This window comes from Balaenoptera physalus (assembly GCF_965194825.1).
Source record: "Balaenoptera physalus genome assembly, chromosome: 15".
Taxonomy (NCBI): domain Eukaryota; kingdom Metazoa; phylum Chordata; class Mammalia; order Artiodactyla; family Balaenopteridae; genus Balaenoptera; species Balaenoptera physalus.
The window spans coordinates 42078788-42097654 of record NC_138894.1 but is presented as its reverse complement, the minus strand read 5'-3'; the positions used below and the strand labels follow the sequence as shown (position 1 = coordinate 42097654).

The following is an 18867-nucleotide window of genomic DNA, read 5'->3' as shown; positions in this document are numbered from 1 at the left end:
AGCTTAATTGTCACTTGCCACTCACGGATAGGGTTTTTTGTTTTTTTGTTTTTTTTTTTTATTTAGTTTGAACTTTATTTCTTTATTTCTTTTTATCTTTGGCTGTGTTGGGTCTTCGTTTCTGTGCAAGGGCTTTCTCTAGTTGCGGCAAGCGGGGGCCACTCTTCACCGCGGTGCGCATGCCTCTCACTATCGTGGCCTCTCTTGTTTCGGAGCACAGGCTCCAGACACGCAGGCTGAGTAGTTGTGGCTCACAGGCCTAGTTGCTCCACGGCATGTGGGATCTTCCCAGACCAGGGCTCGAACCCGTGTCCCCTGCATTGGCAGGCAGATTCTCAACCACTGTGCCACCAGGGAAGCCCCACGGATAGGGTTTTGATGTGAGTCTACAAGCAACTGATTTATTATGGTCTCTGTGCAGTCAAACCTCTCTGCTAATGATAATCTGTATTTGCAGCCACTCCCCAGCACTCGCATCACCTCCTCAGCTCCAGCTCAGATCATCAGGCATTAGATTCTCATGAGGAGTGCACAACCTAGATCCCTCGCATGCACAGTTCATGGTAGGGTTTGTGCTCCCATGAGGGCCTAATGCCGTCGCTGATCTGACAGGAGGTGGAGCTCAGGCGGTAATGAGAGAGATGGGAATCAGCTGTAAATACAGATGAAGATTCACTCGCCTGCCCGCCACTCACCTCCTGCTGTGTGGCCTGGTTCCTAACAGGCCATGGACCGGTACGAGTCCATGGCTCAGGGTGTGGGGACCCCTGGTGTTCAGCATGAGAAGAGGGTGTATTGAAATCTCTGGGAGGGAGTCTAGACATGTACACTATTTAAAAGTTCCCTAGGTTTTGCTAACATTTCCACCTACGGGTCGAGAGATATTAGAGCACACATGTCCAGTTTCTGGCACAGGTGTTTGCCTGCCCTCACAATGGGGTCGGCACCCTGTGGGGAAGAGAGATCTAGAAAGCATCCTGGGTTGGTGAGAGCTCTAAGAGGGCCAACCCAACTCAACATGACCACTTGTCTTCATCCCAAGGAACCTGAGCAGCAGCTAAGCTTACCGAGAATAGTGAGGTGAGTCTCCCTCTGTCCAAGCAAAGGGGTTTCCTGCTGGCTTTGCCCTTCCAGGGACTCATTTCAGTCCCAGAAAAAAGATGGTCCCCGTTGGTGGAGGGGCCTGTCAGCACGGAGCTGGATGGGCACACCTGGTCAGGCAGCAGGTGACTTGTCTCCCAAAGACCCCATTTGTAGCTTCCAAGAAGGAACTTCTCAGAGTTCAAAAGCAAGTTATGAAAATATTTTTTGGGGCAGAGTCAAGATGGCAGAGTAGGAGGATGCAGAGTTTGAGCTTCCTCACAACTAGGGCACCTACCAGGCGTTGATGGGAGACCACGGACACCTAAGGGGGTGGGAGGAACCCCTGAGCGACTGGGTAGCATGTGGGGGGAGAGGGAAGAGGGAGGAGAAGTGGAGGCGGGATGGGACTGGCACCCCTGCGGGGCGGCTGGGGGAGAGGAGGGGTTCCCACGCCAGGAGGGGCCCACCTATGGTGAGGGAAACAATGGGGATGAGGAGAGACCCTCAGAAGATCGGAGGATCAGAAGGGAACTCAGCCAGCATTTCCCCTGCCCACTTGTGCCTTGGGGAGCCTGCTGAGGTCCCTGGCCTGATCCTCTGCCCTCCAAGGCCCTCTCTGGCCTCGTGGGTCCTGAGGGAGTTGGGGGGGGAGGCAAAGTAGAGGCCAGACAGTACTGGTGCCCCTGAGGGGCAACTGGGGGAGGGGAGGGGTTCCCATGCTTGGGAGGGGCCCACCCACAGTGAGGGGATCAGCGGGGAAGGGGAGAGACCCTCGGGGGATTGGAGGATCAGAAGGGAACTATGCCAGCGTTTCACCAGCCCACTTGGGCACCTGGGAGCCTGCTGAGGTCCTGGGCCTGATCCTCCACCCTTCAAGGCCCCTTCTGGCCGTGCGGGGCCTTACCTCTGAACTCTGCACTCTGAGGCCCCCTTTGGCTTTTCCGACTGTGTGGGTCCTGAGCCTAAGCCCCGCCTCCACCCTAAATCCCGCCTAAGCCCCGCCCCCCACCTAAGCTCTGCCCACCCCACAGCCAAGGCCTTTTCTGGCCCTTTTTTTTATTTTTATTTTTTGAGGTTGTGGTTCTTTTTTACCATGTTGTTGTTTCATTTATATTTTTATTTTTTCTAATAATTTTTTTATTTTTCTAATTTTATTTTATTTTTTATTCTTTGTTATTGTTCTGCTCCTTTTGGTTTGTTTCCCCCCCCTCTTTTATTTTGTTGCTGTTGTGGTTCTGTTTTACCTCGTTGTTATTTCACTTATATTTTTATTTTTTCTAATATATTTTTAATTTTTCTAATATTGTTTTATTTTTTATTCTTTGCTATTGTAGTGCTCTTTTTTTTTTTTTTTTTTTTTTTTTCCTTTTGCTGCACTGTGTGGCTTGTGGGATCTTGGTTCCCAGGACAGGGTTTGGGCCTGAGCTCCTGTGGTGGGAGTGCTGAGTCCAAACTGCTGGACTAACAGAGAACCTCAACCCCAGGGAATATTAATCAGAGTGAGGTCTCCCAGAGGTCCTCATCTCAGCACCAAGACCTAGCTCTACCCAACTTCCTGCAGTCTTCAGTGCTGGATGCCTTTGGCCAAACAACCTGTTAGACAGGAACACAGCCCTACCCATCAAAAAAATGAGACAACAAAAAAATATGTTAGAGACGAAGGAGCAAGGTAAAAACCTACAAAACCAAATAAATGAAGAGGAATTAGGCAATCTACCTGAAAAGGAATTCAGAGTAATGATAATAAAGATGATCCAGAATCTCGGAAATAGAATGGAGGCACAGATCAAGAAAATACAAGAAATGTTTAACGAAGACCTAGAAGAACTAAAGAACAAACAAGCAGTGATGAACAACACAATAACTGAAATGAAAAATGCACTAGAAGGAATCAGTAGCAGCATAACTGAGGCAGAAGAAAGAATAAGTGAGCCGGAAGACAGAATGGTGGAAGTAACTGCCAGGGAGCAGAATAAAGAAAAAAGAATGAGAATAATTGAGGACAGTCTCAGAGACCTCTGGAACAGCATTAAAAGCCCCAACATTCGAATTATAGGGGTCCCAGAAGAAGAACAGAAAGAGAAAGGGTCTGAGAAAATATTTGAAGAGATTAGTCAAAAACTTCCCTAACATGGGAAAGGAAAGAGCTGCACAAGTCCAGGAAGCACAGAGAGTCCCATACAGGATAAACCATGGAGAAACACACCAAGACACATATTAATCAAACTAACAAAAATTCAAAGAAAAAAATATTAAAAGCAGCAAGTGAAAAGCAACAAATAACATGCAACAGAATCCCCATAAAGGTTATCCTCTGATTTTCCAGCAAAAACTCTGCAGGCCAGAAGGGAGTGGCAGGGTATGTTTAAAGTGATGAAAGGGAAAAACCTACAACCAAGATTACTCCACCCAGCATGGATCTAATTCAGAATTGATGGAGAAATCAAAAGCTTTACAGACAAGCAAAAACGAAGAGAATTTAGCACCACCAAACCAGCTTTACAACAAATGCTAAAGGAACTTCTCTAGGTGGGAAACACAAGAAAAAAAGACCCACAAAAACAAACCCCCAAAATTAAGAAAATGGTAATAGGAACATACATATCGATAATTACCTTAAACGTGAATGGATTAAATGCTCCAACCCATAGACACAGGCTTGCTGAATGGATACAAAAACAGGACCCATATATATGCTGTCTACAAGAGACCCACTTCAGACCCAGGGACACATACAGACTGAAAGTGAGGGGATGGAAAAAGATATTCCATGCAAATGGAAATCACAAGAAAGCTGGGGTAACAATACTCATATCAGATAAAATAGACTTTAACATAAAGAATGTTACAAGATATGAGGAAGGACACTACATAATGATCAAGGGATTGACCCAAGAAGAAAATATAATAATTATAAATATTTATGCACCCAACATAGGAGCACCTCAATACATAAGGCAAATGCTAACAGCCAGAAAAGGGGAAATCAACAATAACACAATAATAGCAGGGGACTTTAACACCCCACTTACAACAATGGACAGATCATCCAGACAGAAAATGAATAAAGAAACACAAGCTTTAAATGACACGATAGACCAGATAGATTTAATTGATGTTTACAGGATATTCCACCCAAAAGCGGCAGAATACACTTTCTTCTCAAGTGCACATAGAACATTGTCCAGGATAGATTACATCTTGGGTCACAAATCAAGCCTTGGAAAATTTAAGAAAATTGAAATTGTATCAAGCATCTTTTCTGACCACAACGCTATGAGATTAGAAATCAATTACAGTAAAAAAAAAAAAAAAAAACAACTGTAAAAAACACAAACACATGGAGGCTAAACAGTGCACTGCTAAATAACTAAGAGATCACTGAGGAAACCAAAGAAGAAATAAAAAATACACAGAAATAAATGACAATGAAAACACGATGACCCAAAACCTCTGTGATGCAACAAAAGCAATTCTAAGAGGGAAGTTTATAGCAATTCAGTCTCACCTCAAGAAACAAGAAAAATCTCAAATAAACAATCTAACCTTACACTTAAAGCAACTAGAGAAAGAGGAACAGAGAAAACCCAACGTTAGTAGAAGGAAAGGAATCATAAAGAGAAGAAATAAATGAAATAGAAATGAAGAAAAAAGTAGCGAAGACCAATAAAACTAAAAGTTGGTTCTTTGAGAAGATAAACAAAATTGATAAACCTTTAGCCAGACTCAGCAAGAAAAAAAGGGAGAGGACACAAATCAATAAAATTAGAAATGAAAAAGGAAAAATTACAATGGACACTGCAGAAATACAAAGGATCATAAGAGACTACTACAAACAACTATATGCCAATAAAATGGACAGCTACGAAGAAATGGGCAAATTCTTGGAAAGGTACAACTTTCCAAGACTGAATCGGAAGAATTAGAAAATATAAACAGACAAATCACAAGTAATGAAACTGAAACTGTAATTAAAAATCTTCTAGTAAACAAAACTCCAGGATCAGAAAGCTTCACAGGCAAATTCTATCAAACATTTAGAGAAGAGCTAACACCCATCCTTCTCCAACTCTTCCAAAGAATTGCAGAGGGAGGAATACTCCCAAACTCATTCTACGAGGCCACCATCACCCTGATACCAAAAGCTAAGCTATCATAAAAAAAATTACAGACCAATATGACTGATGAACATAGATGCAAAAATCTTCAACCAAATACTAGCAAACAGAAACCATCAACACAGTAAAAGGATCATGCACTATTATTCGACATAGTTTTGGAAGTCCTAGCCACAGCAATCAGAGAAGAAAAAGAAATAAAAGGAATACAAATTGGAAAAGAAGTAAAACTGTCACTGTTTGCAGATGATGTGATACTATACATAGAAAATCCTGAAGATGCCACCAGAAAATTACTAGAACTAATCAATGAATTTGGGGTAAAGTTGTGTAGGATACAAAATTAATGCACAGAAATCTCTTGCATCCCTATACACTAACAACAAAATATCAGAAAGAGAAATTAAAGACACAATCCCATTTACCACTGCAACAAAAGAATAAAAGACCTAGACATAAACCTACCTAAGGAGGCAAAAGACCTGTACTCAGAAAACTGTAAAACACTGAAGAAAGAAATCAAAAATGACACAAACATATGGAGAGATATACCATGTTCTTGGATTGGAAGACTCAATATTGTGAAAGTGACTATACTACCCAAAGCAATCTACAGATTCAGTGCAATACCTATCAAGTTACCAATGACATTTTCACAGAAGTAGAACAAAAAATTTTACAATCTGTATGGAAACACAAAGACCTCCAATAACCAAAGAAATCTGGAGAAAGAAAAATGGAGCTGGAGGAATCAGGCTCCCCAACTTCAGACTATACTACAAAGCTACAGTAAGTAAGACAGTATGGTACTGGCACAAAAACAGAAATATAGATCAATGGAACAGGATAGAAAGCCCAGGGGAGATAAACCCACACACCTATGGTCACCTAATTTATGACAAAGGAGGCAAGAATGTACAATGGAGAGAAGACAGCCTATTCAATACATGGTGTTGGGAGAACTGGACAGCTACATGTAAAAGAATGAAATTGTAACACTACCTAACACCATACACAAAAGTAAACTCCAAGTGGATTAAAGACCTAAATGTAAGACCAGACACTATAAAACTTTTAGAGGAAAACATAGGAAAAACACTGTTTGACATAAATGACAGAAAGATCTTCTCTTGATCCACCTCCTAGAGTGATGAAAATAAAAACAAAAATAACCAAATGGGACCTAATGAAACTTAATAGCTTTTGCACAGCAAAGGAAACCATAAACAAGATGAAAAGACATCCCTCAGAATGGGAGAAAATATTTGCAAATGAAGCAATGGACAAAGGATTAATCTCCAAAATACACAAACAGCTCATGCAGCTCAATATCAAGAAAACAAACGACCCAATCACAAAATGGGCAGAAGACCTAAATAGACATTTCTCCAAAGAAGACATATAGATGGCCAAGAGGCACATGAAAAGATGCTCAACATTACTAATTATTAGAGAAATGCAAATCAAAACTACAGTGAGGTATCAGCTCACACCAGTCAGAATGACCATCGTCAAAAAATCTACAAACAGCAAATGCTGGAGAGGGTGTGGAGAAAAGGGAACCCTCTTGTACTATTGGTGGGAATGTAAATTGATACAGTCACTATGGAGAACAGTATGGAGGTTCCTTAAAGAACTAAAAGTAGACCATATGACCCAGCAGTCCCACTACTGGGCATATACCCTGAGAAAACCATAATTCAAAAAGTCAGATGTACCCCAGTGTTCATTGTAGCACTATTTACAGTAGCCAGGACATGAAAAGAGCCTAAGTGTCCATGAACAGATGAATGGATAAAGAAGATGTGGTACATGTATATAATGAAATATTATTCAGCCATAAAAAGGAATGAAATTGGGTAATTTGTAGAGATGTGGATGGACCTAGAGTCTGTCATACAGAGTGAAGTAAGTCAGAAAGAAAAAAACTGTGTATTAACGCATATATGTGGAATATAGAAAAATGGTACAGATGAAACTGTTTGCAGGGCAGGAATAGAGACACAAATGTAGAGAATGGACGTGTGGACACAGAGGGGGAAGGGGAGGGTGGGATGAATTGGGAGATTAGGTTTGACATAAATACACTACCATGTGTAAAATAGATAGCTAGTGGGAACCTGCTGTATAGCACAGGGAGCTCAGCTCGGTGCTCTGTGATGACCTAAATGGGTGAGATGGTGCAGGGAGGGAGGTCCAAGAGGGAAGGGGATATATGTATACATATAGCTTATTCACTTTTTTGTACAGCAGAAACTAACACAACATTGTAAAGCAACTATACTCCAATAAAAAAGAAAGAAAGAAAATATTTTTTTGGAGGTACCTCATTAGTTCTACGAGTAAATCTCATCACAATTTGGCAATTATAAGTCAAACTTCAAGTAAGGGCAGGAGAACTAGTTCTAGAGAAACAAATAGGGCCACCTCCCATCGAGCTGACTTGTACTTTGAACTTTCCTAGAATTTATTTTCCTCAAGGACCTTTGGGAACTGAGCAAATATCAGTTCATCAGTAATACCTGTGTTTGTTTATATATTATCTGTGCCAGAGGACTCCAAGTATTTTAGAGGTGGCCTGTGTGTCCGTGTTTGGCCAGATCATCTCAGAGGGCCTTTCATCTCTAATTCTTCGTGGTGCCTGCTATGGTTGGTCCTATGGGGCAGGGTGAGTAGAGTACATTATGACTCCTGGTCCTTACAGGAGACCAGATGCCCTGGGAGTCTGCCCGGTGTGTGTTATTACAGCATTCATGCAAAGTCTGCTGATCCTGGTATAATTCATGCACTTGTTTATTGATTCAGTTATTCAGTGAAAGTTAATGATTGCCTAGTATATGCTGAGCCCTACGCTTTGTGATAGGAAACAAAAATAAGTAAAATACTGTCCTCCCCTCATATGACCCAAAGTCTACTGGGGAAAACAGACCCATATATAGGGTTTTTTTTCCCCATTGCCCTTTATTTTTATTTATTAAAATTTTTTTCTTACAATTTTATTGAGATATAATTGACATACAGTACTGTGTAGTTTTAAGGTGAACAGCATAATGATTTGATTTATATGTATCATGAAGTGATTACCACAAGGAGTTTAGTGAATATCCATCTCATATTGGTACAAAATTAAAGAAATAGGAAAAATCAAGTTTTCTTACGATAACTTCATAGATGTTTTGAAGCAGTGTAGCAGGGCACCAAAGAGAAATGCCCCAAGTTTTCTGATGCTTAACCGAAGTCCTCTAATCCTGAAAGGGGACTAGAGAGAGGTGTTGGGGGGAAGCTTCCTTGAGAGGATGACAAACAACCTGTATGTTAATGAATACCTAAGAGGATGCCATTTACTTTTCTTCCTATTACCTCCCTTTCTAGCTGGGGCTTGACATGTTTCAAAGTTAGACAGATGGAGCCATTGGAGATATAACTCAAGGCGGAACAAGGAACAAAGATTCTCTTGCGCATAAAAATGCACAGGCGGTGTGGCGAGAGGTGGTCAGTGATGGCCAGGTGGAGAGCTAGTAGCTTGTTTCCCTCCTGGGCTAGGACATGGTTGCCTTTTTTCTTTCTTTCTTCTTCTACCCAGTAATTAATTGTCCCCTGCCTCTGTGCCCAGACCATAACAGGCACAGAAGAATGTAGTATGAAATTAGAGCGGTTACACGTAGCTACAGAATTGCAGAAGTAGGGCGGTTCAGGAAGTTCCACTCGATGGCTCCGATTTCCATGCTGAAGGAGAGCTCAGTCTTTCTTAGACTCGGGTGTGGGAGGGGTTGTCTAGGTGGTAAGGAGAGTAGGGAAGTTTGGAACAGTCACTGAGGGGAACGGGGAAGGGAGCGGACCGCTGACAAGGGTAAGGATTGGAAGGTGGAGCTCTGGCCTCAGCAGCTGGGATCAGAGCTTGCGATAGTTTTAATCATTCCAGCTGTGCTGTAGGTGGGACCAGAAGAGGCAGATTCTTGCATCGATCTGAGGATGGTGTTTTTCTGAGTGGATTTGGAGGAAAGGACAAAGATGCAAAAGAAAAGAGGCTGCAGGTGAGTGAGTAGCTTGAAGATCAAGCTAAGAATTCAGGCTGGAGGAGAGACCAAGAGAGGTATGAGAGCCTGAGATGAAATGGAGAGATAGGAATCCTCTCAGAGATTCAAAGCAGTTGTAGAATTACTTCGCAATAGAGTTTTCATTTTTAATTTATTTTTTAACCCAGCAACAGCAGCCTGAGTTCTAGATGTTAGTTTGGCACCTGGCAGGCCAGGAGACATTAAGGAGGTCTGTTTGAGTGGGTTTAGCTTCTTTAGACAAAAGTATTGGTTGGGGAAGGCCAGAAGCAGGGATCTTGGAGAAAAGAGAAAAGTAAGGAAAAGGTGAAAGGAAATAGGCCACAGGGGAGAGCTGCTGATGGTGCCTGTGAGCAATCACAGTGACAGAGAGGCCCGTGACACAGCCTTGCCCTCCCAGAGCATCAACATTCTACCAGCTGACGCCCCATCAGGACACACCAGTGGTGATTTATAGGAAGCTCTCCTGCTCTCCTTGGTAGTTTACTTCAATGCACATGGAGTTTTTCATTGGCACACTTCCTGTAAAATTTTCTTTGTGTGCAAGCAGTGGTCACATCTTAATGCAAAACAACCTTTGGAAAATAAACACTTTTTCATGTTGCATTTAAAAGTAAAAGAGTTTCCCAGTAATTTAGCCTTGCCTGAGGTTTGAGAAGTGTGCAGACATTCAAGAACCAGCCTCATTTGGTTAAATTCTCAAGGAAATCACATGTCTTTCATTGAGATCTTTCTTAGATTCTCTTGAAACAACTCAAAGTTTCCATTGCTTTTATTTATTTTTTTGTTTTACTTAATTGGACTGAAAACTTATTATCAATATAATACACATTCCCTTTATTTTCAGAGTCTTATTCCTAATTAGGCATCTGATACTTACTTGTTGATTGATTAGTTGCCTGGCCTTTCACTGTTCTGCCCAGGGACAGCCAGGACTGTGGCCTTTAGGCTAGTTCCATAGGATGTTAATTATTGAAAAGCTGAAAAGGTCTAGTGGTCAAAAAGGTTGGAGACACTCTGGATAAAACAATGTTAAGCAGTTTTTTTTCTTTTGCTGCTGACTTTCTGAGAGGTTTTTCTATGCTAAGAAGCATTGGGAATTTCCGAGGGAGACAAAGTGTACAGTATGTGTACCTCCTTTTGAATATAGGGTCTTCTTTTGTTAGAGAATCTTCTGGAACTGATACTCTATAGAATACACTTTGGAGCGTACAACATTAAAATTTCTGATAGAGAATAGTGAGGCAGAAAAGGAATGAAACTCAGAATAATGGACTTCATACACAAAAAGGCAAGATGCAAATTCCTCGTTAGTTCTACTTCGGTAATTGTTACATCATTTCTGTGCTCCATCTGCGTGCTCTTCTTGCTATCAGGATAATCTTCCTAAAATATAATTTTGTCGGATTGCTCTTCTATTCACAGGACTTTGTGTTATCTAAAGTTGAGGCAGATGGTGTTTTCCAAAGATTAATCTCCTATCTATCTACCTATCTATCTGTCTACCCATCTTCTTACAAGTGACTGATAACTCCTTTCATATACTCTTCTTACAATGTGACAACACTCCTCTAACCAAGAGGTGAGGTCTCCCCTTGAAAATAGGAGGAGACTTGTAACTCCTTCAGTTAGGAGTATATGAAAGTGATGTGTGTGACTTCCAGTGTTAGGTCATGAGGAGGAAGCCATATCCTTTTTGCTCTCTCACTCTGTCTCTCTCTTTCAGCACTTCCCCTTGGAACTCAGCCCCTGGGCTCTGAGGAAGTCTGAGCTAGCCCACGTGAAGAGGCCTTTGTGGAGAAGAACTGAGACCTCCAGCCCGCTCTCAGCATCAACTTCCAGAATGTAAGTGAATGAGACTTTAGATGGTTCCATATCTCCCTCCGCTTTTGAGTCTTCCAGGTGAGCCCCAGACATTGTGGAGCAGAGACAAGCTGCCCACTGGGCTTTGTCTGAATTCTTGACCCACAGAAACTATGGGCATAATAAATGGCTGTTTTACAGCGATAAATTTTGGAGTACTTTGTAACATAGCCATCGTAACTGGAACAAAAGGGTAAAACTCTGGATTATTAATCTGACGTTAAAGGTCCCTCTCCACTGTGGTCCCCAACTACCTTCCATTCTCTTCCACTATTCCTTTATGAGTTCAGTGCTGAAAATCCAGCTACCTAATTTTTCATCCCCACAACAAAAGTCGTATTTTCCTTCCTGTACAGCTTTGTGTGTTAGGTTGTAAGATCTTTGAATAGTTCTTTCAACCACATTTTCTCAGCACTTAATACAGTGCTAAGAATACAGAGTTGTTTAATAAATATGTGAAAAATAAATCAATGACTAAATGAATGACATCATTCTCCTAGATAGACATACTTTTCCTACACTTTCCCACATATTCAAGTTCTGTTCTACCTAAAAGACTAAGTTCAAATGCTACTGCTTGGCAGAGCTTTCTCCACTTATTCCCAAATTAAGCAATTCATTCCTACCTTGAGTGCCAGGATAATATGTTGCATATACTAATTTATAGCCTTCAATATTTATCAGTTGCAGTGATTTTGCAGCACACCATGGGCTTATATACAATTCCCCAGTTAGTTCTTAAGGTCCTTTAGGACAGGACCATGCCCTAGTCTCCTTTTCCTTCTTGTCCTCCTCTTCCTTCTCCTTTTCCTTCTTTAATTCTCCTTAGGACCTGTGGTATACAGTGTATGTTCAGAGTCTCTTTTTTGATTTTTATGAGCCAAGAACAAAACAGTAACTTCCAAAACCAAAAAATTACAGAAATTGAGTTCAAGTTGAGGCTGCATTATATTTGTAGTCTGTTCAAATCCAGAGAGATCCCACCGAACTTTCTGTACCATTCAGACCACGTTGTGAGCATTGTGCACTGTTCTAGGAGAATGAGGTATTATGAAGAAATAAACACACTGGAAGATGGGGTTCATAGACTCCCAGCCAGGCAGAATAGAGCAGAGGATGTAAAGGCAGGTGTGGGGCTGAAAAGCAGGTTGGTAGTTGGCATCTGGGCCCACAGACCACACTGACACAAGCATCCATCTCTCACTTGAACACTGGGTCTCCTTAAATCCCTTCTGGCCTTCCTGCCATTTGCTCTCTAAACTGTAGCCAGAAGGGTACCTTTAAAACAAAGGTCTAATTGTGTCGCTCCTTTCTTGAACCCTTCTGATAGATTCCCATTTACATTAGGGTATGGACCCACGGTCCTTTGCATACGTGGTCTGGAAGGCCCTGTGTGGTCTGCCCCTTGTTCCTCTTTATAGTTTCCTCTAACACCGGGCTTCTTGATCTTTGCAGTGCAGCTATAATGGTCTTCTTTCAGTTTCTTGAATGTGCTGTTCTCCTTTTCTGCCACAGGTCCTTTGTACATAGGTTTTCCCTTTCTCTGGTATGTTACCCTCACTCCCCAGCCCCAGATAACCCAGAAATTCTTTCTTCAGAATTCAGTTCAATCAACCTTCCTTCTTAGAAGCTTTCTCTGGCCTCCCTGACTGGATCAATTGCACCATTTTAATATAACTGTCTCTAGCTATCCGTTCTTTACTTCTATGTTTTTATTTCTCTCTCTCTTTCTCCCCATCCCCTATATCCATTTAATTTCTATCTTCCGTTCTAGACTATAAACTTCAGAAACACAGGAATTGTGTCTTTTTTCTGTGTTCAACAATGCCCGCTCAGTACCTAGCACAGTGCCTGGCATGTAAAAGATGCTTAATAAGTGAATAAATGTACAAACACACAGGCATATGACTTGCTAATTCATTTTTACTGAGTTGAAGTTAAAAGCATCTTGGGAACCAGTGCCAGTAGTCTGTTTTTTATTGTGTTCTTGAAATACTGAATTCACTACTGGGCTTATCATGGGCATCATTTAAATATTAGAAAAATGACAATCATTTTTTTCTGTTTGAGAGGACTCTAAGGAAACTCTCTCTCTGTATAAAAATGTAACATCCCTCTGAAGCTATTTCCCTTATCCTTATACTCCCTGAGATCCTCAGCTCTCCCCAGTGTCTCCAATCTTCAATCATGACTTCTCCCATGAGAGAAGCCCTCTAAAAATGCTGCCTTTATTTACTGGGTGATTTTGAAGCCTAGTCTATTCTGGGAATAAAAACTCAAACTGAAATGGTTGGAGTTTGCCCATTGGGAATTTAAACCACTTGATTCTAAGAATATGGTGACAGGAACACAGGGAAAAATAGATGAGATTCTGAATTGCAAGAATTCCCCAGGACTCACCGGAAAGCTACCTAAGGACAGAGGAAAAAACCCAATCAAACAATTTTCTACAAAGGGCCATATTGGGGGCAGTGTCTTGTTCACTTATTTCTTTGGCTATAGTGTTTCCATCCTTAGCAGCTGCGCCTGAATCTGGCAAAGAATCGTGGCACCGTTGGTCCCCAAGTCAGTTTGTGGGGAGGTTGCATTTGGTAGCACAGGTGCTATCTGGATTTTCAATTTGCCGTAAGAACACCCTCTCCTAGGCTTGAGGTTTTTAGAGGATGGTGAGATGGGCAGGATGGGCAATAAAAGAGGAATATGACATTGCTCATGAGCAATTGTTGTCGTTATTTATTCCCCATCCCTTAACCCGTAGGCGAAGTGTCCTAGTCAAGGACTTCAGCTGACTGGGGGACTCCCTGTGTCTGCCAGATGGAGGAAATAAAAACCTAAAGGGATATATTTTTGCAGTGTTTACAGTGAATGGAAGTTTCCTTAAATACATAATCAGAGGTAATTAGACTCCGTGGTGTAAGAAGGGGTATAAACACTATTGACATGCTAGTCTCGGAATAGGCACATCTGACTTGATTTGCCTTTGACAGTTCCTGATTTTCAATATTTTTGATATTTTGGGAAGCAGATGTGATGAGGGTAAAGAAATTTAAGCTTGAGAATAACATCTCTTGGTTCCAAAATAATATTGCTTGTTTGTGATCTCTCAACTTTTTAACCTGCAGAGAGACACTGGCTCATGGAAAGATGTCAGTCTAGGGCTTAGTGAATCAGATCTTCAAGATGGAGGATTCTATCTGCCACCAGACTAATAAGCTTGCATTAAAGGTACTGAAATTCTCTGCCACGGGGGTTGACATCTTTACTCTCGGGTAAATTTTTTTTACATTCACCCCTTCCAGTCTCGAGGCAGACTTGATGTCATAGTATTTTGTTGTGCCTGTCAGCAGGCTATTAAGTCATTCTCTTAGTATTGTGTAAAAATACAAAACATTATAACAATATAAAAACAGTATGATTATTAATAACTCCAAATGGGCACAAATGGTGTTACCTCTATTTGAGACATTGGATATGTTTCAGATATGTTCCCCTTGTTTGCATACCGTGCCAGCCTGGAGGTAGAATCTGGGTACTAAACTATCACAGCATTTATTTTAAGGCTTGGTGCCTTCCCATAGACCCCCATATAAATGCTTCCAGACCTCACTGCTTATGCTGATATGTAACAAATTACCTTAGAGCTTAGCGACTAAAAACAACAAACGTCTGTTACCCCAGAAAAAGTTTCTGTGGGTTAGGAACTTGAGAGTGGCTTAACTGGGTGACTTGGATGTCTCATGAGATCATGACAAAATATCAGTTGGGGTTGCAGTCATCTGAGAGCTTGACTGAGGCTGGAGAATCAGCTTCCACTGTGGCTCACTTACATGGCCATTGGCTGGAGGCCTGCGTTTCTTATCACATGGGCCTCTTCGTATGACTGCTTGAGTGTCCTCATGACATGGCAGCTGGGTTTCCCCAGAGTGAGAGATTGAGAGAGAGCAAGGAGGAAGCCACTTTGCCTCTTATGTCCTCATCCTAGGAGTCATGCTGCTTCACACCCACCACATTCTATTCCTCAGGTCACTAAGTTCACTTTAGAGGTAAGGGAACAGGAATTAGTCTCCATCTTGTGAAGACAGGAGTATCAAAGAATTGGTTGGTATACTTTAAAGCCACCTCATTGCTGACTGTGACCTACTCTACATTGAAATATTTATTTCTTGTTTGTACTTTAAGATCTCGTCACCTTCCACTGCTACTGAAGAAGGAACCGTGATACCTCCATGCAGGAGCTGCAGATAGCTTTTTTAAAAAATTTATTTATTATTATTCTTTTGGCTGTGTTGGGTCTTTGTTTCTGTGCGAGGGCTTCCTCTAGTTGCGGCGAGCGGGGGCCACTCTTCATCGCGGTGCGCGGGCCTCTCACTGTCGCGGCCTCTCTTGTTGCGGAGCACAGGCTCCAGACGCGCAGGCTCAGTAGTTGTGGCTCACGGGCCCAGTCGCTCCGCGGCATGTGGGATCTTCCCGGACCAGGGCTCGAACCCGTGTCCCCTGCACTGGCAGGCAGATTCTCAACCACTGCGCCACCAGGGAAGCCCCTGCAACTAGCTTTATAAACCTCTCCTTCCCTGCCTGAGGAGAAGAACGCCAGGCACACCTTGCAGGGAACCTATTTGGGTTAAACCTAAGTTTCTCATTTTAAGAAAGACAGCCATTTGAGGCTTTGTGAGCAGTCTAGTTTCTAGTAATGAAGGATGTCAACTAACTTTGTGATGGGCTTCCTTTGTTTTGGAAAAAAAATCTTCAAAACTAAATTTAGTTATCCAAAAGTTTAGCAGATCTCCCCCGCCCCCTGCACTGTCCTGGGAGGAGGTAGAAACTCCTTTCCAAGGACTTTATGATACATTCCTCCCAGGTGGTTTTTGTCAGGACTCTATAGTCCATTAAAATTTGCGTCCTAATTAGGAATGGGTGAGAGGCTCTTGGGGGGAGGAGGTGGCTCAGGGATCTGGACGCCTGATGCAGACTTGGCACCCCAGGGCCCAGGTTGTCCTTAGAAAGGGCTGGCTCTAAACATACCCTATGGCCAAGGTTTGGACCCACCCTGACTCTGGCTCCCTTGTAAGATCAGCCAAGTCCATTTCTCCTCAGGACCTTTGCACTTGCTTCCAGACATGAGCCTCCAATGTTCATGGTCCACTTTGTTGCTTGGCTCATTACTTTTTGTCATCTAAGATCACAGCTCAAATGCCACCTCTTCATTGAGGCTTTTTGTCAGACCACTCAATCTAGGGTAATCGTCTTCACACTAGCAGGCCCTCTTTAAGAGTCTATCCTACTTTATTTCCTTCAAGGGTATGTTAATCTTTGAACGTATCTTGTTCATTTTCTGCTCATTTGGTCTACCTTAACAACTGAATGTTTGGACCAGGAGAGTAAGGGATCTTGTTTTCATTTTTCTCTGCTGCATCCTCAGCATTTACGGCAGTGCCTGATGCATAGCAGGTGCTCAACAAATATTTACTGGATGAATGAATGAGTGAGTGAGTGATGGAATGAACATGGATTCTGCTGTGAAATGAAGAAAACAGGATTAACATTATAGACTGAGCAGTCTGTGTGTTCTTGGGCTTGTCTGGGAAAGAGAAGCACTGCTAACCTAGGCAGGTAAGCCTTGGAGTCATTACAACTTGAATATCAAGGAAATGTGACTTTTTTGGTATCTGAATTATTAAAGCAGGGCCTACCTTTTACACGTGTTTTCTGGGAACCCCAGTCCTACCACTTGGCCAGCTCACTGGCACACATCTTGTGTCTTACTGACCCCGAAGGTGAGAATTTGATTACCCCTCATCCAACATGAGGCTTCGTCTTGCCTCTGTCTTTCCCTTGATCCTCCCATTTTTTCCTTCTGTGGCCATCTTTACCTTAGCTCAGTTGCTAAGTTCAGCTCACGGGCCTTGCTTCTCTCTCTTTTAACTGCCTTATGTATTTTTCCATTTGGAATTTTTCTTACACGTAATTAGAAATTGAAAGGTGATGAAGAAAATACAAATAATACAAACACCAGTGAATCTCTGAGTGCCCGAGTCTGCAGTTATTGGCATTTTCCCTTTTGCGTTCCAACGGTATTTTTATTGTTCCTCTGCCACATCTCCCCCTTTTGTCTCTAGGGAGAAGTCTTTGCTGCTGACGTTTTTAAAGGGTTTCACAAATGAAGGGAAAATAAAGGACGGACCAGAAAGAGGGAAAACTGTTATTTGAAGCCAGCTGAGGCCACTTAGGGAAACTGGGTACAGTCCTTTCCAAGTGCATCCCGTTGTGGAAGCATACAGCAGCCCCTGCACTTTGCTACCCTGAGCTATTTGGCAAATAATGCCCCTTCTTTGAGAGGTGACTGCATCTTGTCTGGGTGTGGCTTGACCCATATCAGAGATTTTACAAAATGCAAAATTATTTGGCTGTACTAGATTCAGAAAAATCCTGCAACTGAGCAATGGATAGATTAGCATTATTATTAAATAGGTGCAATGGCAATGAAAACTCAAGATAAGGCCATTAACAGAGTGAGTAGCCTGGATAAAATTGTCCCTCCGGATCCATTCTCCACCCCTTTCTCCATTCTGTTCTGAGCCTCCAGAAGGCTGCCCCGTGTGGGGTGTAGCTGTGGGCTCCTGTGTGCTCTGGTTTCTAGCTGGATTTGGCCAATGGGAGGCATCAGCAGAGAATCAGAGGGCAAGAGGAGAGTAAGGTCAGGGTATTAACTCCTCTGGCTTGTGTCCAGTGGATGATCTACAGGTGGCCCTCTAGATATATCCATCTCTCAGTTTCTGGTAACTTCTCCCTCCCCTTTGTCCCTTCACTTTAGGGGCATCTTCATAAGAGCTGTCATAACAGCCCTTCACAAGCCCGGGGCCTGAGGTGCTGCACTGATCTTTGCTGTTTCTCTAAATTTTGTCCATACCTTGGGAATCAGTCCCTTTATTAAATTCTCCTCAGATTGATGATGCCATTTGTTTTCTACCAGGACCTGTATGCCTCTGAAATTCAATCTCAATCTTCCGGTTTAAGCCTAAAGGTAGAACAATCTGTCAAAACTTGGGGACATTCCTCTTAGTAGTTTGTTCTTCAGTATTCTGAGAAAAGAAAGAGAGCACACATACTTGTAAATTATTTACATTGAAAAAGTATATATACATGTGCTCATGAATTAAGAAATGTTTTGGTCTCATTTCTAAGTGATGTCTGATGACTGTAGTTTGATTGATCAGCAAAAGGATGGAGTCCATCAGGAACCACGGGCTAGCTAAATCCCTCTGGGAGCCTCAGCAGCTGAGGCCATCACTCAAAATTTAATGGTGGCAGATTTTCCTTTTGACCTGTAGTGCCATTCAGGAGCTAACATCTGCCCTGCCCCTTCCATATTCCATGTTGTCTGATGGATTGTCTTCTTCCTCTTTGGAAAGTTGGAAATTAGGAAGAAGTATTCAACTTGTCGTTATCCAAGTAATAAAACCACCAGAATAGCCAGTGGACTTTGCTTATCACTCTTTACAAACTAAACTTTTTATTTTGGGATGATTTTAGATTTACAGAAAATTTGCAAATAGAGTACAGAGAGTTCCCACACACCCTTCACCCAGCTTCCCCTAATGTTCATATGTTACATAACAATGCCAATTTGTCAAAACTAAGAAATTAGCATTGACATATTTCTATTAACTAGACTCTAGACTTCATTTAGATTTCACCAGTTTCCCACTAATATCCTTTTTTGTGTGTAGGATTCAATCCAGGATAACACG

At 42.1% G+C, this 18867-nt stretch overlaps 1 protein-coding gene and 1 long non-coding RNA gene across 7 annotated transcripts in view; both read left to right on the top strand.

Annotated features, from left to right (window-relative positions):
- The window catches only part of LOC309643696 (uncharacterized protein), a 335906-nt gene extending 320516 nt beyond the window's left edge, over window positions 1-15390 (top strand). For 5 of the 6 annotated variants that reach the window (XR_014253977.1, XR_014253978.1, XR_014253979.1 and 2 more), the window contains one exon: window positions 10983-15390. Coding sequence is in view for 1 of the 6 variants with exons in the window: in XM_082426677.1 (XP_082282803.1) it covers window positions 10983-11026 (44 nt within the window). In the remaining 5 variants the exon portion in view is untranslated. The remainder of the gene's footprint in view (window positions 1-10982) is intronic. The other variant, XR_014253981.1, reaches the window with a different exon arrangement.
- LOC309643722 overlaps window positions 1-18867 on the top strand; it is a 445978-nt gene that overhangs the window by 334574 nt on the left and 92537 nt on the right. The window lies entirely within an intron of this gene.